Source organism: Archocentrus centrarchus, chromosome 2 (assembly GCF_007364275.1).
Source record: "Archocentrus centrarchus isolate MPI-CPG fArcCen1 chromosome 2, fArcCen1, whole genome shotgun sequence".
NCBI classification, from domain to species: Eukaryota; Metazoa; Chordata; class Actinopteri; order Cichliformes; family Cichlidae; genus Archocentrus; species Archocentrus centrarchus.
In genome coordinates, this window is record NC_044347.1 from 14,344,136 (window position 1) to 14,370,983 (window position 26,848).

General features: G+C 40.7%; 2 protein-coding genes across 2 annotated transcripts in view; both read right to left on the reverse strand.

The window, feature by feature from the left end:
• The window catches only part of LOC115794979 (actin-related protein 3), a 12,404-nt gene extending 9,715 nt beyond the window's left edge, over positions 1-2,689 (reverse strand). The window contains exons 1-4 of the mRNA XM_030750709.1: positions 2,526-2,689; positions 2,070-2,125; positions 992-1,116; positions 795-905 (exon numbers count right to left, since the gene is read on the reverse strand). Coding sequence (XP_030606569.1) covers positions 795-905; positions 992-1,116; positions 2,070-2,125; positions 2,526-2,569 — 336 coding nt within the window. The 5' untranslated portion in view covers positions 2,570-2,689. The remainder of the gene's footprint in view (positions 1-794; positions 906-991; positions 1,117-2,069; positions 2,126-2,525) is intronic.
• A 9,653-nt stretch (positions 2,690-12,342) lies between these two features.
• On the reverse strand, positions 12,343-24,512 carry LOC115795626 (ly6/PLAUR domain-containing protein 1-like). Its single transcript, XM_030751618.1, has 4 exons — positions 24,256-24,512; positions 19,363-19,497; positions 15,554-15,811; positions 12,343-13,632 (listed from the first exon to the last, which is right to left on the reverse strand). The coding sequence occupies exons 1-3, from the start codon at positions 24,302-24,304 to the stop codon at positions 15,579-15,581; spliced, it is 417 nt and encodes a 138-aa protein (XP_030607478.1). The 5' UTR covers positions 24,305-24,512; the 3' UTR covers positions 12,343-13,632; positions 15,554-15,578.
• Positions 24,513-26,848: the final 2,336 nt, after the last annotated feature.

Here is a 26,848-nt window from a genome sequence, read left to right on the forward strand (position 1 = left end):
TCACCTGATCCAGCCCTAACTATAAACTTTATCATAAAGGAAAGTTTTAAGCCTAATCTTGAAAATAGAGAGAGTGTCTATGTCCTGAATCCAAACTGGGAGCTGGTTCCACAGAAGAGGGGCCTGAAAGCTGAAGGCTCTGCCTCCCATTCTACTCTTAAGTATCCTAGGAACCACAAGTAAGCCAGCAGTCTGAGAGCGAAGTGCTCTATTGGGGTGATATGGTACTATGAGGTCTTTGAGGTAAGATTGTTGTTCTATCAGAAGGATAAAAATTTTTTGAAAAATGTTAAAATGAGTCAGCAAATATACTAGTTGGGCCGACCTGAGCAGCTCGCCCAAGTCTGCAACAGAAATGTGGGTTTTTAACCAAACGGAGCAGGAATATCAGGCTGTATGCCAATGTAGCGGCTGGCACAAACAGGTTGGAAACAAGCAAATACTCGACAACCAGCAACCAACAGTGAGATACAAGACTTAAATTTAGCAAAGTTTCAGCAATAATCAAATCAAAATTATAGGAGGTAGAATCACACTGGAATATAACGGGTGGAAGGACTTACTTGTAGTCTAATTAGTGACTAAACTGTCAGTTTAATGGAAAAACGTTTAACAATTTTTGACACAGTTTCAGCCTTTTTGGTCTCTTCTGAGCACATTTATGTTTTGCACTCCAAGCTACAGTTGCCAAATGTTTGCATTGGGTGTCAACAACAGTCCCACTTTCTTTCTCAAGCAAAGCAAAGAAGGAACCCTGCCTGCTGCTCAGTGGTAACTCCCATTAAAGGACTTACTAAAAGGAAGTAATGGTCTTCAGGTTCTGCCCGCAGATACTTGAAGATGACCTGTTCCATAAACCTCTCCATCAGGTCCCAGTCTTCCACAATCCCATGACGGATGGGCCACTGCGGACATAGAGAGAAAACTGTGTTAATGTCAACCCCCTCCTCAAACAGAAATCTGGCTCAGCTCCCCGTCGGCGTCCATCTACCTTCGTTGCATATGACGGTTTTTCAATGGCTTCATCCCCAATGAAAAAGTCCAAATCATCGACACCCTTCATCATCCTACGCTGGGCCTGGTCTCCGACCTTGGCTGATTCTTTGATGGCAATACCTGCAGATGAACCACGTACACACACACACACACACACACACACACACACGGTTTAAGACAATGATCCTAATGTGGAACTCTGAAACACGTCATAAAGCATACAAAAACTTTATTTATACAGCACATTTCAGTCCAGGTGGACTACTACTTTTTCTGGTGGCTGCTCCCTTTACTGGGTCGCCACAGTGGATCATCTTCTTCCATCTCACCAACCCTCTGCATGTCCTCCTTCACTGTATCCATGAATCTTCTCTGTGGCCTTAGTCTTTTCCTCCTGTCTGGCAGCTCCTTCCTCTCAGTCTTGCCTCTCTTGCTTTATCTCCAAACCATCTCAACCTGAGCTGTCCTTGTGATGTATTCCTAATCCTGTCCATCCTGGTCACTCCCAATGAAAATTTCAACATGTTCAGCTCTGCCACCTCCAGCTCAGCCTCCTGACTTTTTGTCTGTGCCTCTGTCTCCAAACGATACATCATAGCAGGTTCCACTGCAATCTTGTAAATCTTTTTTTTTTTTTTTTAAATGGATTTTTTTTTTTAAAAATCAATCAAAGTCCAGAAATATCATGAATATATCAGGTCGGTTCTCTTTAAAGTACCTCTAACCCACTTCTTTACAAATATCATCAACCCCCTAAAGGCAGATTGAGCCAGGAAAAAACTTGCTATTCATGTAGTGATCAAAATATGATGCAGGCCTCATGTAAACGTGTTTAACTGCTCTGTTATCTGTCTGAGGCAAAAGGAAATCGTCCTGAAGCTGTCATCCTGAAGTAAACTGCATTAAACTGATGATTTTTATGTAACTTTACAGGTTTACTAATAAATAATCTCTGTAACAGCAACATAACATGTAAACACATTCATCTGTTTATCTTTGCTTTGTGGTAAAAACCAGTTCTTGTTAATATAATGAAGCTTTATTGGTATTTGGGGCTTTTTCTGTTAACTTACATGAAGGTATGATGAACTGTGGTTCTGTGTTTCCTGCATATCCGAGCTTCGTGTACCTAAAAAGGGAAGAAAAACGGGAATATAAGGCGCTTTGTCCCGGCTGCAGCGGACAGAGAGGCTCAGTGACTAAACTGGATGATATGAGGGTTGCTCTCTCCAGGAAGTAACATTAGCTTCAGCGGCTAGCAGCAGCAGCTACGATAAAGCAGCGGCGAGAATAAAAAAGCATTCAGAACAGAGCAGCTGAAAACTTTGGCTGGATTTGCAGCATTAGCGCGGACTTTACCGACAACCTGGGAATAATAACGAGGCGCGGAGGAGCAGCGGAGTAGACACCCAGAGCTTTCAGGCTGAGCAGGGCGTTAGCTGGAAGTTTGACAGCCGCTTATGTGGTCAATGAATAACAGGCTAACGCCAACTAGCCTTTTATTTTATTTTTATTTTTTTTCTACTCACCCCGTACCGCAGTCAACAACACAAGCCGGCAGCCGACCAGCCATGCTTGCTCTCCTTCTATCTATCTACGGAGAAGTATATCAGCCGCCCGACAGAGACGGAAAGATCAGCGAAGACTGCCTAAAATCGCTGCAGCCTGAATGAATAGCAGCCAGAACGCTTCCGGGTGCGGTGGAATTCTTCTAGTGCGGAGTCAGCAGCTTCCAGGAGGCGACTGTGGCCCCAAGTGGACGGAGACTGCTATTGCAACACAAGAATAACGATTTTTTTTTTAAACTTTACAAAATATACATATTTTTAAACGCTATTATTATTATTATTATTATTATTATTATTATTATTATTATTTTATGTACCAAATTCAAAATGGTATGCTCTTAAGGCTGTATTAAAGGTCAGTAATTTAAAAAAATAAAAGAGTAGTATATAATATTGTACTGAAGAGTCCTAAAAAATACTTATGATATGGCTGGGCTATCCTTTAGAGATAGGATGAAGACAGCGGTCGTTCTGGAGAGAATCAGAGTAGAGCTGCTACTCCTCCACACTGAAAGCAGCCAATTGAGATGGATTGTAGTGGTGGGCAGATTGATCCACATATCGATAATATCAATACCAGCGGTATTGATATTGAGATCGATACTTCAGCTTCAGTTTCTCTCCTTTATGCAGTGCTGTGGTTTCATCAAAGATGCAAGCTGACTGTTTAAGTGCTGCTCCTGTCACAGTACAGAGCACGCACACTTTGCTCCCTCCCTCCCCACAGTGTTTGAATGTTATACCTTCACATGACACGTAACATATTTTACTTGGGGGGGAAAAAGGAATTTTCTTTAAATGTTTTATAACATTGTGGAGTGATAATTTTGTACAGCTTGTTTAGTTAAGAAAAAATCCAGAAAATTAGTGAATGAAGGGATATTTTTTTTATTACATTTTGTATTATACTTTCTGAATACTCTAACTGAAAATATTTTTTTAATTTGTTCTTGAGTGATCATTTTGTACACTTTATTTAAGAAAAAACAGACATCACAGTGTATGGGGAAAATTGTTTTGTTGCTGTTCTATTGTTTCAGAACAAAAACTTTTATTTTGATAAAGTATTTTATATTTACCTATAAACTTTGCCCAATTCTATCCTGGGTTTTAACTAATTAATGATCCAAAAGAAAAAAATCACAAAAAACTTAAACGTCATGAAAATTCTTCATAATTATTAAAAAGTATTGGTATCGGTATCGGTATCAGTGTCAGCGATACTGGCCCTGTATTTACTTGGTGTCGGATCAATACCAAATCTTGCAGTATTGCACACCACTAATGGTTTGGGCATTTGACTAGGATGCCCCCCGGGTGAGGTGTTTCTCTGCAGTAGGAGCCCCCCCCCCCTTCCATTTCATGTGGTACTAGATTTAAATGTAGACTTCAGAAGTTCCCAGTCTAAAAAGGACGTTGTCTCCAGTCTTCAGTTATATTCTCTGCCTTTGCAGGTTTTCCCCAGATCAAAAATAGCAAACAACCTCATCCCACTCTGTTGGCTCCACCAGATAATATTAATGATTTAGGTGCCATCAAAAGCCAGACAAACAGATCCCAGCCCTCCACCGCTGCACAGGAGGCCCACTGATAAAGACGATATATGAGCAGGAATGAGCTTCAGAGCTTGATTCTGTCTCCAGAGCACTTTGCCACATTAAAGCTGATCCCAGGGCCTGAGAACATTGGCCCTTTGTCCTCAGGCAGACTCATCACTCACACAAGAGTCTCTCCACCACACGGTCTCCTGTAAATGCCCTTGGCTCTGCAGCCTCTGATAGAAACCGTCCTCTTCTCCTTCCTGTGGAGTCTGGTTGCTTAATGAAAAATCTCTCTCAAGAAGAGTGGCTGAAACAATTCGTTTCACCTCTGTCAGCGGGAGCAAAGAAGAAGCTGTTATTGAAGAAGGGCTGCAATCCTATAACAAATAAAAGAGGTGTGTTTTCTTTTTCTGAGGAGCAACAACATTTCTGCATCATCGTCAAACAGTAGAATTGATCCAGTGGTGCAAATAGCAAGTTTATACAGCTAGCTGTGCTAGTGTTTCAAGATAAAATACCCATGAGGAAGAAAGTCCCACAACTGAACATAACGTGCAAAATCCCCCAAATATGTAGTTCTAGTCTCTTTTTTTCTATTTCAGTGACATTTCCTGTGATACACATGTAGCGCACTATGTCTGACCGACACTCTCATGAGAGTCTCATGAGACAATAACTCAAAATTGGGAAAATAACTTGTTGAAAGTCAAATTTCTGAGTTAACAACCTGAAATTTGACTTATGGATGGCAACAAAGGCTTTTTTTTTAGTGGCGGAAACAAGCTTCCATAAAAATCAGTACCAACTGTTCACAGCAAAAGTGCACTTACTCTACTGATGATTCCAGTCTGCCCTGTTTCTCTTTTCCCTTTTCCAAAGGAAGCAGCCTTTTTTTTTTTTTTTTTTTATGCTGCAGCTTCTCAGTTCATGTGAAACAAGCAGTTTTAGCTCTTCCCTCTTTAAGGCCACAGTCCTTTTAAGCTGATTGGCTGCCTCTCACAAACCAAAGGCATGAACAGCAGCTGGGTGGCCCTTCCATGCCTGAGATGTCTCATATTAAGGATATTCCCTCTCTGTGACATCACACAGATCCAAGAGTAGAAAAAAAACAGTTTGAAAGAGAGCGTTCGGAGCAGGCTGAAGGCTGGACGGTTGCCTCTCTATCTGAAACTTTGGCCATCTGAGCATCCACCACTGTAGCAGTAGATACAGTACTGTGCAAAAGTCATGAGCCACCCCTCATTTCTTTATATTTTGTTTCCAAGCAGCCAGACTTTCTTGGAATTTTTTAAAGTGCTCTTGAGCAATAGTTCTCAAGGCTCTCTGAAGGTCTTCCCAAGATTTTGTTTGCACATTGGCTGCTTTTTCACTCATTTTCAGTCCAGTCCTTTTACCCAACCCTTTTTAGAGGAATATTTAACATCATTCAAGCATAAGAAAGGCGCCCAACTCAAGGGATGAACCAGTGTTGTAGTATAGGCACTTTGTTACTAGCAACCTGTCAAAAAAACACACCATTTGTTCCCATTTCTTTAGTTGAACTTGTAAAAACGCCAGATAAAGTTTGACAGACATAAAATTGTATTTTTGTACCAACAAGGTGATTCCCAAAGAGCTTGTGTCCAGGAAACTGGACAAAAGAAGAAGTGACAGGTCTAAAAAAACTATCTACAGCAGATGAAAGTCATGTCCTTAGGAAACAGGAAAAAAATAATCCTGACACAGGACCTGAGAGATGCATCTGGACCTTCAGATGATCCAGCTACTGTTCACTGAAGCCTCATCAGAAATGGTCTCAGTGGAAGGGTGGCTGTCAAGAAGCCATTCTTAAGGAAGGGAAACAGGGAGAAAAGGCCTGGACTGAAACAGGTGGCAACAGGTCTGATGGAGTGATGAATCCAAATGAGACATTTTTAGTTATGAGGATACTCCAGCCCTGGGATCCATCAGCAGGTATCATGCAACGTCTTCTCCAGTTTTCCAACAAAAGTAATTACATAAGCATGCATTTTGAGATTAATTAACAATTCCCTGTCTTTTATCTACTTTTGTGGCATTTTTTAAGGGTATTTAAGGCTGAACTCTGACCCCGTTGTTCAGGTTTTCTGTGTTTAGTTCTCCAAAAACACCTCCTTCTCTGTCATAACACAATCGGCTTCCTGCTTCACATCCCTGCGTGTCACTCTTTTGAATACTAGAGGGCACCAGCGTTCACGTTTTCACGCCATCACTGAGCCACGAGCCATCCCGAGAGTGGCTTACTCACTGTAATAACACAAAGAGCAGCTACTGCATCGACACAACAGCCTCCCTCAAATTTTGACTCACCCCTCTCTGAGTCTGCCGCTTGGTGTATTTAACGCCGGGCTGATGCTCGTTAACGTCCTCACAGCCACGGATTAATCTCCCCTTTGCGCTAGATTGTGTTTATTGACACCACTTAGCAGGATGGAGATTTGTGTTTGTGCTCTAAAGTGGATTGGAGGGAAGCACTTTGTGTCAAGTTGACTGCCAAGTCATCAGATTGAGGATAATTATTGGAGCTAACCACCTTCCAGGCCTGATGTTGTAGACAGTCTAATCTGTTAATAGAGTCTCATCTTAATTTAAGGTTCACAGCTGGGCTTTGATTCACTAGTTTTAACTAATGGAATTAAGTAAGGTTGGACGCACTGACGGAGGGCTGCCCTGATTCAGTTTGACTTTATGTACAGTATCTGAGGCTAATTAACCCTCTGGAGCTTTTCTGATCCTGCCGTCCTCTCTTAGTCCTGCAATCTGTACCTCAAACAGTTCCCTCCCACACCACAACAGATCATTTCCTCCTCATTTCCAAACAACAGTAAACAAAAGTAGATGAGTTGAGGTCCCTCGTCAGCTCAAGTATTTCCACTGCCAGAGCTGTAATATGACTGCGTCATTAGAGCAAGGCAGAGGAGGGCCTTATTATTTTTAATAATCTCCTGTTTTTGCTACTTCTTTATCCCCGGGAGATCTGCAGTCGGCACTTCCCCTCTGTGATCGTCAGCCCTGACTCCCTCCTCCTCTTCCTCCTCCTCCTCCTCCTCCTCTGTATTCAGGCTTAATGATGCTCAGTCACAGAGACGCGCCCTCACGCTGCAGGACACTCTCACTGATGACAGGCACAAAGTTTAAACTGCGGCGGCGACACACCAAACTGAGGTTTAACTTCTCCTCACATCATTATTTAACAGCTCTAATGTCGCCGTGTTCATGATTTGTCCCACAAGCTGAGGGTTTTCTTTTCGCCGCTTTGCCAAATTATTGCACATTTCTCTATAGTCTGCAGGATTCATCCAGTGGGAGCTGCTCTATTGTGTCTCAAACAATGCATCGCGGCATTGTCAGGCGCATAATTGAAAACGGTTACTTGGAAACACTATTATGGCTCTTACAAGTCAATCATCCGTTACTGGTGACGCTTATCATCACAGCCACAACTGGACTGTCAAGTGTCTTCAAAGCTGTTCGAAAAAAAAAAAAACCTGCAAAAGTAGCTCAGCAGGTAGTGCTCAGCATCCTCTGCATGGGTGTTTTTGCAAAGCCTGAAGTCACATCTTTGCTATGATTACCTGATTCTACCTGACCAGTTGTTGTTCCTACTAACACGAGCGTTTCAAGGATTTAAAAAAAATAAAAGGGTGGCACAGGGGTGGGCTGAGAACTAGTGTTTAATTTATGCTACCGTGGTCATGTCTGTTTGCAGGGGTGTTTGTCTATGCAGAGTCTAGAAAGAGAAGTTTTCAACCACTGCCAACGTGCTCCTGTACAGGCCTCCAAAATCCCAGCTGCATGATGATGCCGTGCATCAGTTGAATGCTGATTGGTTGAATAAGTGGACAGAGTGTCCTGCCAGAAAGTGATCATCTCCCAAAAAAGTGATTTCCAGGATTTGCCAAAAATTATTTCCCATATTTAAACTGTTGTAAATGACTTGTTGGCCTATAATCTGTCAAACTTACACGATATTGCCAAAAGTATTCACTCACCCATCCAAATCATTGAACTCAGGTGTTCCAATCACTTCCACGGCCACAGGTGACTAAAACCAAGCACCTAGGCATGCAGACTGCTTCAACAAACATTTGTGAAAGAATACGGTGTCTCTTATGAATGATATCAAGTCATTTTGAGCCAGAAAGAACTCTCCTGTCACAAGGTAGAAGCTTTTCATTGTTTTCAACAGTCGATTTCATTTCAGCTCTTTGTATGTTGGAACTTTGCTCTTCTCTGCAGCTGGCTGACCAACAGCAGAGTGGCCCACAGAGCGGCCGCACCACATATTTATGACACTGCTCGTGGGAAATTGGGTGAAAATTCTGCCATAATGATTTTATTTGTGGGCAGACCTCCTGCCTCCATAAACATCCATGAGGAGGAAAATACGGTGGCAGCATCGAAGCACAAAATTCAATCAACGAGGGTTTAACAAAATGCGGTTCAGTTAGAAAGTAAAGCCTCCTTTCTCATTTCCAAATTTGCACACAGTTGGCTCCTCTCCTTAGGTCTCAGTCCTTCCCACCACAGATGTGAGCAAAGGAGGCAAGGAAGAGATCTGAGGAGGGAGGAGTCGGGCAACATCCTCACCTAGGAAGTGCCGTTTTAAAGCAATGCCAATTAAACATGAGGTCTGACACATCTGCATCATAAATAGTTTTGCTGTAGGGCGACCTCAGCAGCTGCATCAGCAGTGACACGTTCGATATTTAGGGTCACTTTAAATTGAATTCACAAGGCGGTGCAATGTGACCAGATGGAAACGGTGAAGGGCAAAAAAGCCTGATCAGCTTAAATAACTCAAACAAAATAGGAATAAAAAGGATGCGCTGTTTAAATAATCTCAAAAGCCCAGCAGGGTTTGTTTTTTCCCGCTGCTAGGATACTAGGAAGGTAAAAACACTTCTGTGCATCCTCCATCACAGCTCCTCTTGCAGCCTCTTTATGCATTGACACTGAGATTGATTTCTGGCAGGCAGTGGATCTCCTGTGTATCTAAACTAAGCAAAAAAAAGCTGTGAGTGGATATTAAATTAACACAATGATGCACTGAGGAGAAAACTGTTTTTCCCAGAAGCCCCGGCCACCAGACAAACAGCCACTCTGAGAGAGGTGTAACGCAGTTTTTGCTCCTCATTCTGATAAAATCCTCTGTTTCCTATAAAGCTTTTATCAGCTTTACACCGCTGGCAGTTTTTCTAGCAAATGCAAATTCACACAGGAAGGCTCGGGCGATGCTTCCCACTCAATTTCTGTCTGAAATTAAAAAATGCTGCAAAAATGTACACACAGATTCATTTAAACGCTACTGGAGGAGGGACGACGCGCACACCGGATCAGGGAGGTGTGGTTAATTTAATAAAAGACCAGATCCACACCGTCCTTGGGCCGGCTGCGTCAAGGTTAAAGACACAGAGAGAGCATTTAGGCTCTAACTAAGCCCACAGGGACCACCAGCAGAGGTGAATAAAAGCTGGACTTTTGCCAAAAAAGTTCGCGTTGCAGTGCATTGAATTCTAATATTGGGCTGAGAGCAGGACAGGAAAGGCTTAAGAACTTTGCGTGATATTCCAGCACATTGTTTCTTGGACTTTAAAGGATCCCTGTAATTTCCTAGATGATAATTATTATGCAGCTGTAAGTTTATGGCGAGATCCTGTAAAAGGGTTTCATTTGACTCTAATTACTTCAATTCAATTCAATTTTATTTATATAGCGCCAAATCACAACAAACAGTCGCCTCAAGGCACTTTATATTGTGGGTAAAGACCCTACAACAATACAGAGAAAACCCAACAGTCAAAACGACCCCCTATGAGCAAGCACTTGGCGACAGTGGGAAGGAAAAACTCCCTTTTAACAGGAAGAAACCTCCAGCAGAACCAGGCTCAGGGAGGGGGGGTCATCTGCTGCGACCGGTTGGGCTGAGGGGAGAGAAAAAAAGACATGCTGTGGAAGAGAGCCAGAGATTAATATCAATTAATGATTAAATGCAAAGCGGAGTATAAACAAAGTAAATAAGGTGAATGAAAAGAAACAGTGCATTATGGGAACCCCCCAGCAGACTAGGCCTATAGCAACATAACTAAGGGATGGTTCAGGGTCACCTGATTCAGCCCTAACTATAGGCTTGATCAAAAAGGAAAGTTTTAAGCCTTTACTGTACTTTGACTTTACTGTAAAGGAAGAAATTTAATCTGTTTTCAAAAGGATATTTTTCAATAAATTAACTCTAATTGAGTGATGACCTCTGAGTTAGTGCACAGGAGCTCAGCGGAAACAAATGAGAATTTGTGATTAATGGATGCAATTCATTGTTGATTTCTAAGGGAGTATATATGTACACAGATGCACATTTTCAGCATCTATCACTCCTGTGTTACCTAATGTTTAAAAGGCTAAATGACCATTAGAAAAACTGCTATCTTTGGATACGTGGGCCTTTGTAGGTTTGATGGTACTCTCTGGCCAAAGGAGAAGAGTGTTTTTGTACATGCAGGTCTGGTGTTTGGGAATTTCCTCCTTTTTGTAGCGCTGCTGTTGTCATGACCAAGTGGAGGGATTTTAACTAATGGGGTGCGAGTTGACAACTTGGTTGGTGTGTTTTCATGTTCCAGTAGTTATAGTTTTCAGTTCCCTTTTTGGATTTTCTGCAAAAACCCCAATAAAACAGCTCACTTTTTTCTTTTTAAAACCATCTGCCTTCCACGTCTGCATTTTGGTTCCTCTGCTTTACGGTCCACCCAGTCTGCATAATCTGCAGACTGTGATGGTTCAGACTGCTGCTGCTGCTTGTAGTGGTATAATGGTGTGGCACACTTTGGGCCCCTTAGCATCATTTAAACACCACAGCCTACCTGAGTATTGTTGCTATGTCCATCCCTTTATGACCGCAGTGTACCCATCTTCTGATGGCTGTTCCCAGCAGGATAATGCACCATGTCACAAAGCTCAAATCATCTCAAACTAGTTTCTTAAACAAGACAGTGAGTTCTTTGTACTCCACAGTCACCAGATCTCAATGATGGAACAAGAGATTCCCATCATGGATGTGTAGCTGACGAATCTCGACCAAAATCTCTCAAGGACGTTTTCAGCACCTTGTTGACTCTGACATGAAGAATTGAAGCAGCCGAAAGGGGTTCTAACAGTTACTAGCAAGGGGTACCTAACAAAGTGGCCAGTGGGTATATATTATAATATGGATGGTATTTGTTGGGACAGATTTAAGAAATTTAAGCAATACAAACAGAGCACTTTCATGGCATGTAGGCATGCTAGTCTCTCTAAAGTTATGCTCCACAGCCTCCTGATGCTTGTTGACTGAAGCTGAGGACACTTCCTGCCTTAATACCAAATTTTAGTTTTGTAGGCATGCATTATTGTTTCCATTAGTCTTTTTTATTTCAGTAACATACAGTTTCTAGTTTAGTTTTAGTATTATTGCCTTGGTATACACTGTTAGAAGTCCTGGAATTTCTTGATAATTTACCCACCTTAAATCATCTTAATTTCGTGGACCTGACGAATTAGAAGTTTCCAAGTATAATTCAAAAATGTTTAGGTCCGTATTATCTGCCAAGCTTCTTTGTAGAATTGTATGCATTCATATCAGCCAGGTTACACTACTGTAACCTAATGAAACAACACTGCTGTAACGCTGTATCTCCAGGATGATCAAATCATCAGCAGGACGTCTTCAGCTTGTTCAGAGCCAGAGCCCTTACATGCACGCAGGAATTTTGATAAAGGAAGTTGATAAAGCTTTCAATGCACCACCACCACCACCCACATCTCTGATTGCTCAGTGTTGATCACCCAATCAGACCTCTCAGGTCATCAGGCGCAGCTCTTTGAACTGTTCCCAGAATTAAATTCAGGTGTGCTTTCAGTTCCTGTGGTCCTGTTCTTTGGAACAAGCTGCCTGCTGACCTGGAGTCAGTTACAAACTGTGTTAAAAAAAAAAAAAGAATCAAAACCTTTTTATTCTCAAAGGCTTCCAGTGAATAACTCTGTGTGCTAACTTGTATTTATGTTTTCTTTGTAAACCAACATTGGCTTTTATTTCTGCGTTAAGCACACTGAGTTTAAGTACAGTATAATAAAACTGACACGAGTGTTGAAACAAAAACGTGTGAGCTCTGAGAGGGAAAACATGACGTCCTGCCACTTAATGGCTCAGTTTTTCTGCAACATTTATTTACATCACATATCAGCAGAATACAGTGTTACTCTTCACAGAAGATCACTAAAAAGAAAAAAGTTTATCAGAGGGCCCATCTTTTAAATCTGGAAATAAGTTAAGGGACGCCGTTCCTCGTGACTTTTTTGAACCGCAGTTTCTCGTCTACCTCGGGACCGTTAATACCTTCACGTTTGGCATTAAAACACAGCGTGCGAATGTCTGCATCGTTGCCCACAGCACATTCACCACAGAATAAATACAATACGGTACAGATCTCCAATGCAAGCAGCAAAACAAATACCCGTGATAATGATAAGTAGGCAAACAGATCATTAAGAGGCAAATATAAGTGCTTAAGTTTCCTAAAATTCTCATTAGAACACTGAAATATGATCATCAAATCAGGTTTCAGTGGCACCGGTTATGAAATCTGTTTTACAGCAGTGGCTGCATGCAGAGTTAACCGTGATTTGGGGACGTGAAGAATACTTAAAGGGAAATATGACCTGAAGCAACTCTCGAGTGAGCATTTTGTTTGTGCTTATAGTTTTTTTTTCCTTATTCTGCACTATGTAATATGAAGGTTATCTGACACAACCCAATAACTCATTTTACAGAGGATTACGTGGAATATTAATGTCTACTAATAGTGCTAATAATGTCTTTATATCACAGAAGCGACTCTATGACTGCGATGGAATAAATAAGCTGTAGAGAAATCACAATCAATACTCCATGGCAGTGGAAAATATGCATGAATGTGAGAGAATGATACAGCACAGGAGAGCTCAGAAACCTTTAAATTCAACCTTTTTGCCTCAGCCAAAGAGCGGGTTTCATGGCAACATATGAAAAATATAACTACGGTTTGGTTTCATAAAGTCAAAACTGTGTGTTCAGAGCATAAACAGCTATAGCATCAACAGGAAATAAAACCAGCAGCGCTGCTTCAAACCACAGAACGAAAGCTCGAAAGTGTTATAACCTCCACCGGCACTTTTTACAGCATCTAATAACCGGAAAATAACTTGAGACCAGCTTCTTCACAAAACGAATCCACTTCACAAAAAAGCAAAAAAATAAATAAATACAAAAAGTGAGAGATGCCTCAGCTGCAGCCTGGATAGTCCTCTTCCAACCAGACTAATAAATGATTCACAAAGCTCTGAGTACGCTTCCACTTCTCTGGGATTCCACTGTCACTCTTAGTGGTTACACCATTTTATCAGTAACATTGACAGTTTTCCATAAAGCTGAGAAGTTGCAAAGCCAGTGCAGCGTCCAAATCCCCTCGTATATCACAGGTCCAGACCCCAGGATGAACCTGTGGCAAGAAAGGACAAGGTATGTGCTCATTCTTTAGACATAACTTTGTCTGAAACAGTTTGTGTGTTTGTTTTTGTGTAAAAAAAAATGCAGCTGCCTTTTCTCTTCAGTGCTACACTATGCAACCAAAAGTATGTGGCCACCCTTATCTCTTTTTTTCCTTCAAAATAGTTCCCACTGTGGTATTTTATGTATTCACCATAACATTTTGGAGCCTATTGCAGAAACTCACACAGCACAGATGTTGAGATCCAATGCACTTTGGTCTGGGTTCATCCTAAAGGTGCCAAATCATTGAAATGACTGTAATGGTGAAAGGGCCTCCAAATTTTTATTATTGCAAAAGTAGGAAAAGCAGTTATCATTGCAGAGAGTAGCATTAAGAGTTCCCTTAGTTTAAGAATAATAGATTGAGGACATATGCTAAATTGCTTTATAACGCATATCAAATGAGAAGACTGATACCAGTCTCACATCTGCCCATTAAGTTTACAGCCAGATGGTAGTTAGCTCAGCTTATCACTGGAAAAAGTGGAAAAAAAAACCATCCTGGCCTTGGCTAAAAGGCTAGAGCCACCTATCTTCACCCCTAAAGATGGCAAAATGACATATTTAGTGACTCATTTGTTTAATCGGTTAAAAAAAAAGCAAAGTGAAAAATGTAAAAATAATTTCCTGCAGGTTAGATTCCTCCCATTGCTTTCAGGTTTTGTGCAAAGTTAACCTGTTGTGAGCTGTAACTAAAGAATTAAGTCATGAATGACAGGCTTGTTAAATACTATATAGTATTTAACAAGGTTACCCACTGACTGACTATGAACTACCTGTTGAGAGTCTGAACTTGACATTTTGACCCTTACCATAAAATTGTCCACACCTTTAATCATGCTTAACTCTTAGCCTTAGGCCTCAATCACACAGGCCTAGAGACTGCCAACCGGTCTCTAGGTCTAGAGACCGGTTGGCAGTCTTTTGGCAGACTCTGGTGGTTTGCGGATAAGTCAGCATCTTCCACTCGAACTACTAATAACCGACAACCGGCTAGCTACTAAAGCAATAATGCACCAACTGCCTGGAATACACACACAATTTGCTAGGGAGTCACTGACTGGTCTCTAGGCCTGCGTGAATTTGGATCTAGCAATCCACTTCACAGCAGCTGCCCACAACCACTCACCAACTGACTGGGAAATACAGTTTTTTTTCCTTCTCCACCAGTGGTTGCCAGATGGTTGCAGACTGGTCTCTAGGGCTATGTGACTGAGGCCTTAATAAAACTGAAATTTCTGAGTTTTATAAAACTCATACAATTTTCATTGAGAGAAAGATTAGCTACAGAGACAGGAAGAGAGGAACTACATTTTTTTTTTTTTTGGTACTTAGGATTCATTTTAGAAGTAGAAGTTCAGTAGCAATAGACCAGTGGCTCTACAGTGAGGAACCTCCCTGTTTATGCTGGTTCTTTATGCAAAAAAAACATATACAGTATAAATGATGGATAGTTTCCAGGTCTGAAAAGTGAGGCCAAGCAGAAGCGCCTTAAACCTGCGTTCTTTTTCATGGGCACCAGGCAGGTGATCCCTTACAGTTTTGCATAAGTCTATGGGGAAATGTCCCTCAGCCCCTGACCTCAGCAAACACTTTCCTGATGAGTTTATGGGCTCAGTCATTTTGGGTCATATTGATTGAAAAAACATTCAATCCACTGTCATCTGGTTTCAAAATGATAAAAGTTCTCATCTCAAGGTTTTCTAACCGGACAAACAAAAACAGTAGTTTCCAATCTGGCAGTCAGATGAAATATTGTTTCTGATAACTTTTACAAACTCTAATTTAATTCTGACTGGAAATCTAAATGCAAAAAAAAGTGAGGTTTCTTCCTTTTAAATTGATTAGACTGAAAAAATAATAAACTGTACAGCAAAGTTGTGGTGGCAACATCATCTACGTCAGCAGAAGGAGCAGCGGCGTCAGGAAAAGAAGAAGAGGCTGGTTCGTCTGCAGGATGGACGTTGCCGCTGAGTTGGTAGGACGCTTCCTCTTGGGGCCATTGCAGAGTGGGGTGTTGCAGCAGGTGATGCAGACTGAGTTCAACCTGCCAGTGCAAAACTGCTGGTAGCCAGAGGAGGCGATGAGGCAGGCCCCGGAGGACGCGCACGACTTCCGATAATGTATCCCTGCGGGAAAGAAATAATCAAGAGATTTCTGAATTTTTTCAGTGTGTTCAAGCAGAGTAAATATGGGACAGTAACAGAGATTTGAGATGTTGGAAATGTGGATTCACTGTCCCTCCTGTAATAAAACTGTTTTGACTGAACTTATAAGAGCCGCAGCACTTTATTAAACTACTTAGACTTTAAAAGTATTGACTTCCTGTCTCCTTTTATTAACTAGTGTTGAGCGGTGAGGTACCATATGTTTCTGCAATCTATAGGAAAAAAAAATATTTTATTCACTCTAGAGCTCCTGACTTCTTTAACAAGTGATGGTTCTCTATCTGGTATATACTGCCATTATTTGTTATATTTCCACAGTATGTTATAGGAGGCTTTTTATCTTTTATGTAGCATTCTTCTTGTATTATTCATGCAGTGGTTTCTGCTGTCTGCAAATGAAATATTCCCTTGGCGGACAAGAAAAAGTTTGGATTAAATCAAATTCGGATAAATTCAATCTGTGCAGTATGAAGTTCCATTAAGCGGAAAGGCAGGAGAAATATGTACATCTGAGCATTTTTCCCCTTTGATAGCGTTTGGATGGTATGTAGCAATAGGGCACATGTTTCTGCAGAACAACAATTGGCTCTCTGATTTTCTGTCTGTCAAAGCAAAGCCTAAAGTTACCATCTGAGGCATTGCTACACAGGTTCACGAGTTCTTCCTCAAGGACACCACCCAAAGCTACTGCTGCAAGCACTGAACCTGTAAACCTCCAATTATAAGGCATTTATGTCTGAAAATCAAACCACCTGCTGTGTGATCTTCCACAACTAATAGGAAAAATAGTCACCTTGCCAAACAGAGAGCTTGACGCAAACTGCTTTAAAAACATTGGGCAAGAACATATGGAAATTATAATTAAAGTGCATGTGCTTTATTCTCTACTGACAGGCTCAAAAGCAGGTTTCTCATTAGCCACGAAAATACTAAATTTGCTGTCTGAAGTGACTTCTGCGGGTATATGCAGGTTGCTGCATACATAATATTGATAATCTATGGAAATAAGGGCTTTTTTTTACTTCATATATTAGGCTTTTAGAAGGACTACCAAACATGTCGGGGAAGGCAAAGACACAATACTGGGAAAAGATAGCTGGAGTATCAAAAAATGTCAACATCCCCAAATTCAGTAAAAAGCAGGCCAGTTTAAATTCTGATAGCATCAAGGACAAACTCCCATGCAGGTCTTTACATAATCTTTAACATAATTAACAAATGATAGTTAACAATGTGCTTCGGCCTTTGAGTTGTGTTACCCTAATTATTTTAATATTAGTAGGCTAAACAATTTACTGACTAAAGCAAATAAACACACAAACTGGAAATATAACAGCAGTGAATACGTATTACAGAAGTTTTTACTTTTAGTATTACAGTAGAAGATGCTTGTAGATTAATGCGCCATTAATTGTACATTTTGATTGTTAGCTGGGGATGCTAAAATGTAAAGTTCCCCAAAATCCAATAAAAAGCAGATTACAGTCGGCAAGGCTGGCATAGATTTTGATAGCACCTGGAGAAGCTCTGACACAGAGTTTAAATAACATTTAATGCAAAAAGCAGATAGACAATGACGTCTTTTGGCCTCAGAAGCAATGTTACAGCAACACGTTTGATGCTAACTTAAGCTGACTGTAGCAGATAAATGCTTACATTTTATTACACAGAAGAAATGGAAATAAAGAAACAACACTGAATGTGCATTGTAATTTTATTAATCACTATAATAGAAAAGGTGTTTTGATAAACTAGCCATATGTTTTACACATTTTGCTGCACATTTTGTTAGCTAGGGATGCTAAAGCGTAAACTCTTTCAAAAACAAGATTAGAACAATCACACAGCATCTGTACATGAGATTTAACTCAACAAACTGATAGTTAATGAGTTTTGGTATTATAAGCAATGCTATGCTAATACCTGGCAACGCTAGTTGGCCAAAGATGTTAACAAGTGGAGCAGATAAATTCTCTAAAAAAATTCAGAATTTAATATGTATTTTTTATGTGTTCTATGGAAGCCACCACAGAATTTATTGATTTAATAATTTTTTTGCTGCCCATAAATCCAAAATTTGCATTAGTATTTCAAAGTATTGACTTAATAACTAGAAATTTATAGTTAGGTATGATTAAATTTCAGCTTACTTAGAAGTAACTCAAAAATTTTGAGACATTAAGTTGAAATTTTGTGATAATTCTTAATTTTGACCAAGCTCTGCTTCCACAGTTTTTACCCCTAACAGAACATAACTTTTAATTTAACTAAGGTAGAACTAAAAATATTTGTTTTTTACTTAAAGTGTATTTTACAGTATTTTCTCTGGGACAATATAGTATGAAATAATTAGGTGACATTCTGGTGAATAAAAGAAATTAAACTTCCTAGGCTAAGCTGTGCCACATGTTAAATAAATGATCTATGTTTATTAATCCATTTTTAAATATTAAAAATGTGTTTACTACCACATGGCCTCTGTTGGTTCCCTAGTTTTGGGGTTTTAGGCTTAAAAAATGATTTCACATTCCCACCTCTTCAGCAAACTGTCAGTCTGGCACTCTGCAGACAGCCATTTTATTTCCTGTAAGGCGGCACAAAACTAATCTAATCTTGTGTCGGTGGCAGCTGAATGAAAGCCTCTCCTCTTTAACAAATGAGCTGAATGAAGTAGCTTCAGCGAGTGTGTGCTGGGGGTTTCTGGAGAAGCAAAACAACAGCACAATACGAAGAAGCCTTATATGAAAATGAGCCTGAAAATGAAAGCGGTGGATGGTGATGCTTACGTAGGTTTATAACTGGAACATTTTTACACACTGTACCACAGCCCAGCGTTCCCTGTGTGAGAGTCAACCTACACATCAATCAGTGCTTCTCTTTTCCTTCAGAGCAAAGGAACTAAATTACAGATAACAATGTCTATTACACTGAAAATCACAGGAGAGTGCTCTTTTGTACCAGCCACTAAGACACACGGGGATTAATAGGTATTTTGGGTTGGAGGAAGTTGGGGATCCTTGTTATCAAGTATTTTGTTCTCTGTCAATTCTAAGGGAGAAAATTGCAAACATCACAGCTGATTTAATGAGTTATTCATGTAGGCTGCATTTACGTGACTTGAAAACAAAAGCCGCGTTACAACCAAAGTGAGCTTACTGAATCACGGCATCCTCACCTAAACGGCAAAGAAGAAAACTTAGAGGTCGTTTTCTCTCTGAGCGATGTGTGATCACTTTCGTCTCTGGTTTCCAGACGGTCACCTTCCCGCCTTCTACTGATAAAAAAACAGAAACTCTATCTTTGTACTTGGATACTTTCTGTTGGCTTGGACTGTGCATTAATCCTAGTCTCCCAAACTTTACGGACTCTATTCTGGAGGAAAAAGAAAACCAAGAAAGCCATTCCTCCCATCAAGGATACATAATTGTCCTATCTTCGTGATTTTGTGGCCTCCACTGAGGAATTGCCAGCCTTTACGAGCTAAAACACCAACAGAATGAGAAGTGGCTCACCATCAGGTTTGACCAGCACCTCCTTCTGGCACATGTCCTGCACGTTGACGGTACAGTTGACGATGTACTCCGGCGTGGAGCAGTCGTTGTGCTTCATCTCCTCACATTGGTAGCACTGGATCTGAAGGGCATCTCCTGTCACACACAGAGTTGAAGGAATGAAAAATATGCAGTCATCGTGGGCTTTTTTCCCCCTACAGGTGGACAATCAATCCTCCCACCTGATAATGAAAGGAATGGGTCGAACATTTGTTTTTTTGTCAAATGTTGAAAACATGGAGCTTCTAGACGTGGCAAGATATTTCTATCGTGTGTAGGCAATATGAAAGATGGACACGGCTTCTATTACCCAGTGGTTTTGAAATGTTTTTTGTCTTAAATATAAGCATGCCCTTGTCCATCTGCGTACAGCCATTTGTGAGCAGTTTATGGCGGTGATGGGGCATGCGATGTTTAGTGAACAGTTAAATAGTTCCCAGTGAATAATGAATATTTTGACTTTTATATGTATGTTTATGTACCAAAAAAAGCTCTCAATTGGTATTCCCCTTATTAAGGAAATATGTCTAAACTCAGAATACTGCACGCTCATATTGACAAAAGGAAGCCTCTACCCTGCATACCCTGCTTTATTGTCTGTTTTAGTCCAAATGTAACCAAAATATTAAAATTAGCATCAGGATGCATTAAAACTTGAATCCAGTGATTGAGACCACAAACTCATCAAAAAAGTGTTTACTGAGGTCATAAACCAAAGAAGCAGCAGGGTCATCTTCTCATAGATGGTGGAGGCTCTGTCATGGTTTGTGGCTGCATTTCAGCCAGATGTGTTGAAGAACTTGTCAACTTTAATGTAATTATAAATGCAGAAAAGTACCATCATATTTTGATCCACCATGTAATACCGTCTGGAAAACATCTGATTGGGAACAACTTCATATTTCAGCATAACAATGATCCTGAACATGCAGCTAATGAATTAAAAGCATACCTGGATAGAAAAACACACAATGGAACATTATCAGTCACAGATTGGCCTCCACAGAGCTTTTGCAAAAATACTGTAGTTTACATTTTTTTCATTTTTTAAATGAAAACCATTCTTGTTGATAGTTTGATTACATGACATCACTCTTACCTGTTGGTAAATAAGTAGCTATCGTGCTTACTGAGTTTACCAAAGCAATAGCATTAAGATCATCACAGTTCTTATAATAATATGTTTGGAATTCAATTCAATATTTTTTTTTTTTCAAATTTCGCACAATTTTGAAAAATCTTTTTCCTCATTCTTTTTAAAGGTAAAGGGTCCCAAAAACGTGCACAGACCCAGCTCACAGACCCTTCATCTCGAGCATACGTTATTGTTTACAGGTCACGAGGCTTTGGACTTTTATAGACTAAATCCATGTTTTCATATCTTTTACTGTTTTTCTTCTGGAATTTTCCCACTACAGGGTGACGATATCACCCATTGTAAATTTTGACCCTGGAAAATATATATTTTTTTTAAATTGCTTTCTGTTTGTTTCATGCCCAAACCTTTTTCTCTATATGCATAATATACACCTCAAAACGAAGGCATTTTTGTCTTCTTCCATTCAGTCTCATTCTCACTGTGATGGGATTTACGCTTCTCTCATAAATCCCACCAAAGCACAGACTCCTCCAGCCATCTTAAAACAGCTCTCAAATTTGAGCTGAAAATCAGAAGCACAGGGCGTTTTATACCGTGCCCACATCTAAATAATATAATACAACCATGAAAAAAAAAAAAAAAGAGTATGTTTTACTAGGGAAGCTGCGCCCCCTCACAGTGAAAGAATTTTTCCAATGCCGGATGTACTTTTCAACTGGTAACCTTCTGTTTGAGACTCAATTCCTAGTCTGCCTCCCTTTCCATGTGTCTCTCACTGACTCAGACAGCAAGGTTTTCACACCTCCCCCTCCTCCCAGTGGCTTTTACTCATCAGAGCAACCAGCCCCCACTGGTATGTGGTGATGCCACCCTTTCTCTCTCAGTCTAAAAGTCATCACCCTGTGGGTGTGTACAGGGGACAGCGTGTCCTCTTTTTATCAGGACCATTCAAACGGCAGTTTTAAAGCAACTCAGCGCAGCCATTATTATTCGTCATATGAGCAACACCTTCATAGTTTTCCCAGCCATACTTGATTCTATCAGTGTCATTCAGAGGTTTCATGACCTGCAAGTGTTAGAGGAAGTTTGCTAGACTTTCAGAATAAAGTTGCGCTAAAATTAAAAGCTGAAATAGTGAATCCAGGCTGTATATTTTCAAGGACTTGCATCAATTTACATGCAGTGGAACAAAACTTGTAATAGTTATAAGGCACTTTTCCGAATATTTTAAAGGAGAATAAATCTAAAAGTAGCAATAAACATAAAAATAGAATAAACACTTTATAATGCGCAATAAAGATAGTGACACGTGGTGCCACAGCAGTGACTTGTGCAAATGACAGCAGCAGCATGAGTGTGTGAAAATGTTCTTCCTTGGGTTCTCCCAGAGTCAAGCAATGGATGCTGTTACAGCCTTTGCCTTTGTTCGATGGTATATCTGCTCCAAACATGACTAATGGCCCTCCATGAGAGCGCACTGTTATCTTTTTATCTCCCGCCCAGTGTTTTGACATTACGCCTACAAGCAGAAGGATGGTGACAAGGTTTCCTGACTTCACTAAGCACATAAATAAGTCCATGGTCAAGTCTAATCTTTGCTGCTTTTCACCTCTCTTTATTGGATGTCTCGAGTGTCAAGGGAGAGGTTATAAATTCTCACAGAATAAGTCATAAAGAAAACACATCAGCAAAGCTCAGAGTGGTTTCTTCAAATTCCCTTTTAACCTGTGGATTTTATAGGCGATAAAACCCATTTACAACACAAAGCTGCAGCACTAAACGTACACTGCCTGTGCACACACGACTCAATGTACATCCTCATTCCCCTAAGGTACTAAAAAAAAAAAAAAACATGTCCACGCTGCTACCGTGGCCTCTTGTAAACATACAGCATGTACTTTGTGTGGTTTTTACAAATTTCATCTGCTGCTTCTTTTAACCTACCGACAGGGGTACCTGCAGACCCCACAGGAGCTTTCTGCTATCCAGCTGTTCGAGGACTTTGTCAGTCCTCATTTTCTGAAAAACCACTGTGCTGTTTCTGTTTTAATTAGCCTTTTTATTATTATTATTATCATTATTATCATTGCGGTCCTAAAGGAGCTCACTCAGTTCCATCTGTGCAGTTTTAAAAGACTGGTTCTAATTTAAAGTGTCAGATGATGGAGGGGTGGGTGGAGGGGACTCTGTCATTGCAGATGCAGCAGACATATTTCCCTCACATGGCGCTAAATCGTGTGCCTGTGTGAGCCGTTCTTTTAAAATGCATTTTATAGCACAGATAGTGCATATTAAAAAATATGAATTTGAATTGCACTCATTCAGACTTTATTTTGAAAGGGGGTCATCACAGGGCCTTTATTAACTTTTATATTGTTGGGGGAGGAAATGACCCCAGCAATCACAAGACATTTATTATTTTCCTGCTGCCTAAAAACCTGAGGTGCTTGTTGCTCTGCAGAGACAGCTACACGAGGCAAACCATGAGGCTAAAACAGAGTAGGTGTGAGTAAATATACAAATTAGTGGCTGTTAGGGCTGGGAAATTGGAAATCAGATGATCTATAACCATAGGATGCTTGCTGTGCAGTGCTCTTGCCTACAGTGTTTTCATTTGCACTTCTCTCTGCATCGTAACTAAAGGCAAAGTCGTCCTTTTTTCTTTTTTTTTTTTTGATTAAATCTCAATATTTTTTCACCAAAACCTGAAGGAAAACTTAAACGTCATCACTCCATATGTGCTCCTGTGTGCTAACTATGTCAGGGCATCTTCATCAGGGCAGCACAAAAATTCAGTCCTGCAGAATCTTTCCTTAAATATTCCACGTAAGCTTGACAGGTATCACTGCTGCAGTTATTTAAATGGTAACAATCGTTAATCTCAACTCAAACAGCTCAACCCACTGATAAAGGTCCTCAAATACCGTCACAACACCACCAAACAAATACCTGAAACCTTCATCCATCATGTGGAAGACTCCTGAAAACCAGAAACTCTTCTTTTTTTGCGGGGGTAGAGGGGGGGGGCAGGAGGGCGACATCCAGCTCCAGAGGTCTGCTTATCAGTTTTAGAAAATTGCTCTAAATCCCCCTTTTTTTTCTTACTTCCACAACAGAAAACAGAAGCTGATAAGAAAAACAAACCAAATCCTTCGGACCTTCTGCATCCGGGCGCAGAAGCAATATCTTTACATCGCAATCCCATTAACTCCAATCACCTCATGCACTCTGGAGCAGCTAAATATTATCAGTACAATCTGGAAGGAGTATTCTATTTTCTCACAAGCCGCCAGCTACTCCGAAAAGACAAGAAGAAGAAGGGGGGGGGAAAAAATGTCCATTTAAAGCAAATTCAGGCACCAGCGGGAGCAAACGGCTCACACTTTTAGGGGCGTTATAGGCGTGAATCGGTGTTACTATCTTTCTCACTCTGCTCCAACATCAGCGCAGAGGACTCCTCTCCCTCTGCGCGCAAAACCAGATTTACTGCCCGGTATTTTTCCCACATATTGGTTAAGCGTTTCCTAAAAGTGTCACCCGAGAACGACCCGGAAAGCTTCTTTTTGGCACAAAAATTTCGTTACCAAAATATTACAGTTATTTTCTGGCAATAGAATAAAGTTGTAAACAGTTTATAATGACACTGAATCATTAGGCTAAATTGTTTCTCTAAAATCTGCATCCCTTTCCCTCTCTGCTGCACACCGACGAGTGGAAACGAGTCTCCAAGCTGGGCTCCCCAAAGTTGCACCTACCCGCATCGAGAAGGACTCCGAATAAAGTCGCAAAAAAGAGCAGACGCATTCTCTCCCGAATGACGCTCGGAGGGGAAACATCAGACCAAGAAAAAAAAAAAAGAAACTCGCTCAGATTGAGGCACCGGAGAGGTCGACCCGCCGCGGAGGTAGCTCAGATTCGGATCCGCTCATCTTCTCGGCTGGCTGAAGTGACGGCGAAGAAAAAAAAAAAGAGAGCAGGTGAAGAAGAAGAAACAGCTCCCGCCTGCAAAGTGCGAGTGTCCTCTCCAAGCTGCGCGACTGGAGAGAAATCCGGAGCGCAGAAATCATAAAGCGCACCACGTGACTGGAGCTCACAGTTGGCGTTTTCATCTCTCATCCTCTGTGCGCTAATGCACGGTGGCTCCTGGTGTATCATTACTAATCCGTCATTATCCTTTTACCGTGACTTATAATAATTGCTGCAATAAAATAAATGAATTAATTAAAAAAAAAAAAAAACTTGGATTCGTGCAACTTTTGTGTTGCTTCCAAATAGGGCACCATAATATTTCAGTTAGTGGAAAGGCCCAGTAATGAGGAATTCACACTTGTAGGGCTGAAGACTCATTTGCACTCTTTGATGCCACTGGATTAAAAATGTTTTCAGTCATATCAGACTTTCTGTCGGCCTGATAAAACATGTACTGGACTGCGTAGATGCACTGCTTAATATTTAATATTATAATGGTGTCTGTTCTGGGCTGAGGTGGGGTGGACGGTCGCAATGCATTTTGTATCCTTTCAGTGTCATTTCACACCATTTAATCGCCATGAGCTTATTATTAACGGAGTATAATTTTATCATTTTACGCCTAAATGTCATCTCAAAAATATGTGTTTTTCTTGGTAACTCTGGACTCACTGTTTATAATCGGTTTACTTTGGAAAACAAAGATCCCAAAATTCATTATGAACATTTACTCCTTTTTGCGTGCCACTGAGTGCACTGATGGCGATTATTGAATTACTTCAAATCTGAAGAAATCCTGTAAGACTGTGACTGCCTGCGTGTACTGAGGTGATCTTACCCAAGAATCCGCTCGTCTTAAAGAGTTCTTCATTATTAAAACAATCTAGTGAGAATTTCGCTTTATCTGGCAGGACACAGAGCAGGAAAATGTTGTTAGTCACATCTTTAAAACCCCAAACCTCAAATTTCTTAAAATAAGTCGGGCAATGCATCCTTTTTTTTTTAAAGTAAATACACTGAATACCGGTGACGACTTAATTAGGAGGTTCAGAGGACAGCAAGTATGGAGGCTCTGGGGTTATTCATCTTTGCTCAGTATGTCTGTGAACTCCATTCTTTGGTGAACATGTGGCTAATTAACTCATCAACCGCATCATTAGATACCCCTGTTCAAATGCTTATTAATATGAATATCTAATCTGCCAAGCACATGCCAGCAGCTCAGCGCATGTAGGCATGATCAAGATGACCTGCTGAAGTTCAAACTGAGCATCAGGAGGAGGAGGAAAGGTGATTTAAGTCACTTTGAACGTGGTGTGGTTGTTGGTGTCAGATGGGCTGGTCTGAGTATTTCAGAAACTGCTGATCTGCTGGGATTTTCCCCACACAGCCATCTCTATGGTTTACAGAGAATGGTCTGAAAAAGAGCAAATATCCAGTGAGCATCAGCTTTCTCAGGGAGAAAATGCCTTGTTGATGTCAGAGGTCAAAGGAGGGTGACCAGAGTGCTTCAAGCTGATAGGAAGGCAGCAGTAACTCAAACAACCACTCATTACAACCAAGGTATGCAGAAGAGCATCTCTGAATGCACAATACATGAAGTAGATGGGTTACAGCAGCAGAAGACCAGTTGATACGCCTGTCAGCTAAGAACAGGAAACTGATGCTGCATTTCACACAGGCTCACCAAAATTGGACAATAGAAGACTGGAAAAATGTTGCCCCGTCAATGAGTCTCAATTTCTGCAGCAACATTCAGATGGTAGGGTCAGATTTTGGTGTAAACAACATGAAAACATAGATTCATCCTTCATTATAGCAACAGTTTAAACTGTTGGTGGTGTAATGGTGTGGGGGATATTTTCTTGGCACACTTTGGGCCTCTTAGTACAACTTGAGCATCATTTAAACACCACAGCCTACCTGAGTATTGTTGCTGACCATGTCCATCCCATTATGACCACAGTGTACCCAATCTTCTGATGGCCTCTTCCAGCAGGATAACACACAATATCATGAAGCTCAAATCATCTCATACTGGTTTCTTGAACATGACAGTGAGTTCTCTGTACTCAAATGTCCTCCACAGTCTCTAGATCTCAGTCCAATACGGCACCTTTGGGATGTGGTGGAACGGGAGATTCCCATCGTGAAAGTGCAGCCGACAAATCTGCAGCAGCTGTGTGATGCTGTCGTGTCATGACCAGCACCTTGTTGAATCTGTGCCATGAAGAATTAAAGCTGTTCGGAAGGTAAAAGGGGGTCCAACCCAGTACTAGCATGATTTAACTGATAACTTAATGATAGTTAATCGTTATCTGCTTGATTAGTACTTGCAAAATTAAGCCATCTTTTATGGAAAACTTTTGCTTCAAACCA

Coding starts and splice junctions, on each gene's coding strand:
- LOC115795626 (XM_030751618.1), bottom strand. CDS start 24,304: ATGCGTCTGCTCTTTTTTGCGACTTTATTCGGAGTCCTTCTCGATGCG. Junction 19,498..24,255: donor CGGAGTCCTTCTCGATGCGG/GTAGGTGCAACT, acceptor TGTGTGTGACAG/GAGATGCCCTTCAGATCCAG. Junction 15,812..19,362: donor GGTGCTGGTCAAACCTGATG/GTGAGCCACTTC, acceptor TCTTTCCCGCAG/GGATACATTATCGGAAGTCG.